The following is a 3,858-nucleotide window of genomic DNA, read 5'->3' on the forward strand; positions in this document are numbered from 1 at the left end:
CACCGCGCCGGACCCGGGGCGCCCGCGCGGTGAGTGCGCGCTGGTGGCTCCGGGGAGGGACTCGGGACTGGGGGGGCCAGGATAGGAGACCGGCCGCCCCTCTAGAGGAGCGGGGGCCCAGGGGAGGCCCCCGGCGCTCTGCCCCCCTCGTCTCTCCGGCGGCGCCCCGCGGCCCACGTGGGGCCAGNAGCCGAGGCTGCCCCGCGGGTCCTCGCAGACAAAGCGCGCCGTGACCTCCGCCAGCGGCCGGATTGTGCAGCGCGGGGGAGTTAGTGCCGGGTTTTGACACTCTCCCTAAAGGGCATGCCCTCTCCGCCGACACCCTGAACCTGCAACCCGGCGACCTCCCACCTGTATTTCGGCCCTGAGTGACCCCTTCCTTCTACCCCCACACTGGCTCAGTGCCAGGTTTAGAGATGTGGCTGCCTGGGTCATGCCCTGGTAGATCATTCTTGGGAAGTTATTTGCTCGAGTCTGGTGGCTGCCCTGGGGCTACCCACCCGCCTTGGGTCAGCTGGCCAGCTCCAGACCCCTCCTTCTGGAAGGGAAGGAACGGAGGGAGTGTGTGCTGGGTGGGTTCCCGCAGCAACACGCCTCTTCGCCTGCCCTGGGAAGCGGGCCGGAACCTGGGCAAGGGCCCTGCAGAGGTTCTGAGCGCTGAGCGTGCCTGCCTGTGTGTTCAGAGCCTTCCCAGATGGGCATGGCTGTGCCCGGCCAGGTGTCCAGGACCCCTGCAGACTCAGCTCCCTCAACTTCCCCAAGCAAACTTTAGCTTGGGCCCATTGTGGCCGGGGTGGGGGTGGGGGTGGGGGACTGGATGNGACCTGGGACAGTGGCCTTCCCCCTTGCCTGCCAGGCTGACATCCAGAGTTGGGAGTGGTGGGGAAGGCCCTCCCCTCTCTCCCTCTTCTCTACTCCCCTTGAATTTCTCAGCGTCTCCGCGCCCCGGGGCACGCCACCTCCTGGCCCTGGAGGTGGTACTTAAGCCCCATACCTTGAACTGAATGTGCAGCGTCCTGCCCCCGCCCCCAGACTGGGACCCAGAGGAGTCACGACCCACAGGAACACACGAATTTTCTCAGCGTTCCTGTCTGATAACAGCTTGTTGAGATGGGTATGCCTGAGGGGGTCTAACGGGTGTGAGGCTTGGGGACACCACCTGGTTTCCCTTCGCCGGCCCAGACTCCTGGCTACCCGGTGGCCATGCCCATGGAAGGTAACCGGTCTTGAGCTCATTCATCCCATCTGCGGAGAGACCAGGGGCCCTCCGGCAGTGTCATGGCGCTGGGGGCCCTCGAGGCTGCTTGCACAGTTAGCTCGGTCCCCACGGCCCAGAGGGGCTGTCAGCGCAGCAGATGATGAAGACCTTAGGGGCGGCCTCATTAGAGGAAGCGGCTGGCGGGCGGCGGCGCGCAGGCCAGTCCCGCAGCGGAGAGGCAGCCAGGCAGACAGCCCTGCGCTGGCTCGGGACGCCGAGGAGGGGATGCCGCTGGAGCTGACGGAGCAGGCGGTGCAGTCAGCTGGGTCCCGGGTCGGGGCCCCTGGGGTGAGGCCTCACACACACAGCCTTGCAGGGTGCGGTTGGGGAAGTGGGAAGACGCTGAAGTGTTGGGGTCTGGGAGTGACTTGCGCTGATCTGATTATAGAAGATGCTCTTGGCTTTGTGAAGAATTAACTTGTGAGCTTGTTCACGAGCCCTGGTGAGAATTACAACAACAGCTGTCACTCTGGCACTGCTCTGCGCCTCTACGGGACCTCCTCCTTGGGTCGTGGTGAGGGTCCAGTCCAGGAAGGACGGGGGTCTTTGGGCAGGCCCTGCATCAGGCAGGGGTGAGGCGGCATGGGGGTGTACCTGGCCTCAGGCCTGGACACGCAGATTTGGGGCCTCGCCTGCCACAGAGCGGCCTGGGGTGAGCCGCCCTCACCCTGGTCCTAGGGCATCGTCACTTTGCAGACACCTCAGGGGCACACGGGCACCAGCGCCACTGGTCACGTCTGGAACCAGAGGCCAGGCTGCAGCACGCCCTCCCCGACCAGGGCTGACACCCTGCCCCATCTTGCCCCTACAGACCTGCAGCTCAGGTGGACTCCTCACCATGTAGAATGTGCTGGAGAAACCAAGCTGGGAAGGAAACAAACTCGGGAAGAGGTCACGGGTGTGGTATCGCTGCGAGTGAGTGCAGCGTGTCCCACCGGGCTGGCAATGGGTCAGGAGGTCACACGTGGCCTCCGTGGTCTGGCGGGCCAGGCAGGAAGGACCCTTCCCAGCACTGCTGTCCGCGCCCAGTCAGACATGGGGGGCAGTGGCATCTGTGCGCCCACCTTCCTCGTCTGGGACCCTGCTGCCTTGGAGGCCTACCCGCCATGGGCCTTCTCTCTGGCCGCGGCGCCGCGGTGAGGTCTCCGCGATCGTGTGTCGTGAGGCGCTGGGGGCCGGGCTCCCAGTGCACCAGCCCGTGTTTGGGGGGCTGCACTTACCACCCTGTTTTCTTCCTGGTACCGATGTTTAAGACACGATTGGCAGGGGACTAAGCCCCTTCCGGTGTGTTCCTAAAGTACTGCACCGACACACTTCATCCTGCATTTGTGGTTGTGTGTTTCACATTTATATCCCCGATCGGTCTGGAATTAGTCCGAGACCGGGAGCAAAACTGGGATCTCGGCTTCCCCGTTTTCCAGCAGCTCCCGTCACATACCAGCCGTTTGAGTGACGTGCCTTTTCCCCATAGACTCGCAGCGTCCAGCCTGGGTCTGTCTTAGATTCCTGTTTCTGTCCACCGCTAGGTCTGTTCTCGGGTCAGTACCACATCTTGTAACTGCTCAGCGCCATAATTTATATGCTATGAGGCGCTCCTGTTTTTTTTTAAGAAGTTTATTTATCTTTGAGAGAGACAGCACGAGCAGGGCAGAGAGGGAGGGAGACCCAGGATCTGAAGCAGCTCCAGGCTCTAAGCTGCCAGCACAGAGCCTGACACGGGGCTCGAACTCACGAACTGTGAGATCATGACCTGAGCCAAGGTCGGATGCTCAACCGAGTGAGCCACCCAGGCTCTATTTAAACTAGAGCCCCAGAGCGCTTCTATTTTAAATGTACAGTTTAACGCATTTTGACAGATACTTGTGACTATGTTTCCACTGCCACAGTGACAAGGTTTTCATCAGCTCAGAAAGCTCCCTTACAGTTTTGTGTTTATTGTAAGATACACATAACAAAATGTACCATCTTCACCATTTTTAAGGGCACAGTGCAGAGGCGTTAAGCATATTCACATTGCCGCGCAGCCTCCGCCACCGTCCACCCCAGGATTCTGGTCATCTGTAAAACGGACACTGTCTCTCCTAAGCACTGACTCCGCTGTCCGCCCCCCGCCCCCCCGCGCCCCCGTTATGCTGTGTGGCTCTGATTCCTCAGATGAGCGGAGCCTGACGTCACATGAGTGGCTCCTACAGCGTCTGTGCTGGGACCGGCCTGCGTCAGCAGCATGTCCCCGAGCCCCGTGCATGTTGCTACACGTGCCAGAACTGCCTTCCTTTGTAGGGCCGATGGCACGAATGGACCACGTTCTGTGTGTCCCCACATCTGCCGACGGACACCGGGCCTTTTTTTTTTTTTGCGGCTGTGGTGAACATTCGTGTACAAGTATTTGTTCAAGACTCTGCTCCCAGTTTGGGGGAGTACGTATGCATAGGCAGGGCCACGGGGCCCTGTGCCGAGCCCGCACTGCGTCTTCCCAGGGGCCTCTGCACTGGCCTCCGCGGCGGCCGCACCCCCTCCGTCCCCGCCCGCGGCGTGCGGGGTCCTGGCCTGTCTGCACCCTCACCAGCACCTGCTGTTGTCTGGTCGTGGCGGTCGGCGGC

At 61.9% G+C, this 3,858-nt stretch overlaps 1 protein-coding gene across 1 annotated transcript in view; it reads left to right on the forward strand.

Moving 5' to 3' along the window:
* Positions 1-3,858, forward strand: part of LOC144231200 (fibrosin-1-like protein) — a gene marked incomplete at its 3' end in the record, with an annotated part of 16,910 nt that overhangs the window by 846 nt on the left and 12,206 nt on the right. Inside the window, exons 2-4 of the mRNA XM_077763608.1 lie at positions 1,300-1,546; positions 1,937-2,173; positions 2,288-2,394. Coding sequence (XP_077619734.1) covers positions 1,300-1,546; positions 1,937-2,173; positions 2,288-2,394 — 591 coding nt within the window. The remainder of the gene's footprint in view (positions 1-1,299; positions 1,547-1,936; positions 2,174-2,287; positions 2,395-3,858) is intronic.

Source organism: Crocuta crocuta, unplaced genomic scaffold, assembly GCF_008692635.1.
Source record: "Crocuta crocuta isolate KB4526 unplaced genomic scaffold, BGI_CrCroc_1.0 scaffold114, whole genome shotgun sequence".
In the NCBI taxonomy this organism is placed as follows: Eukaryota; Metazoa; Chordata; class Mammalia; order Carnivora; family Hyaenidae; genus Crocuta; species Crocuta crocuta.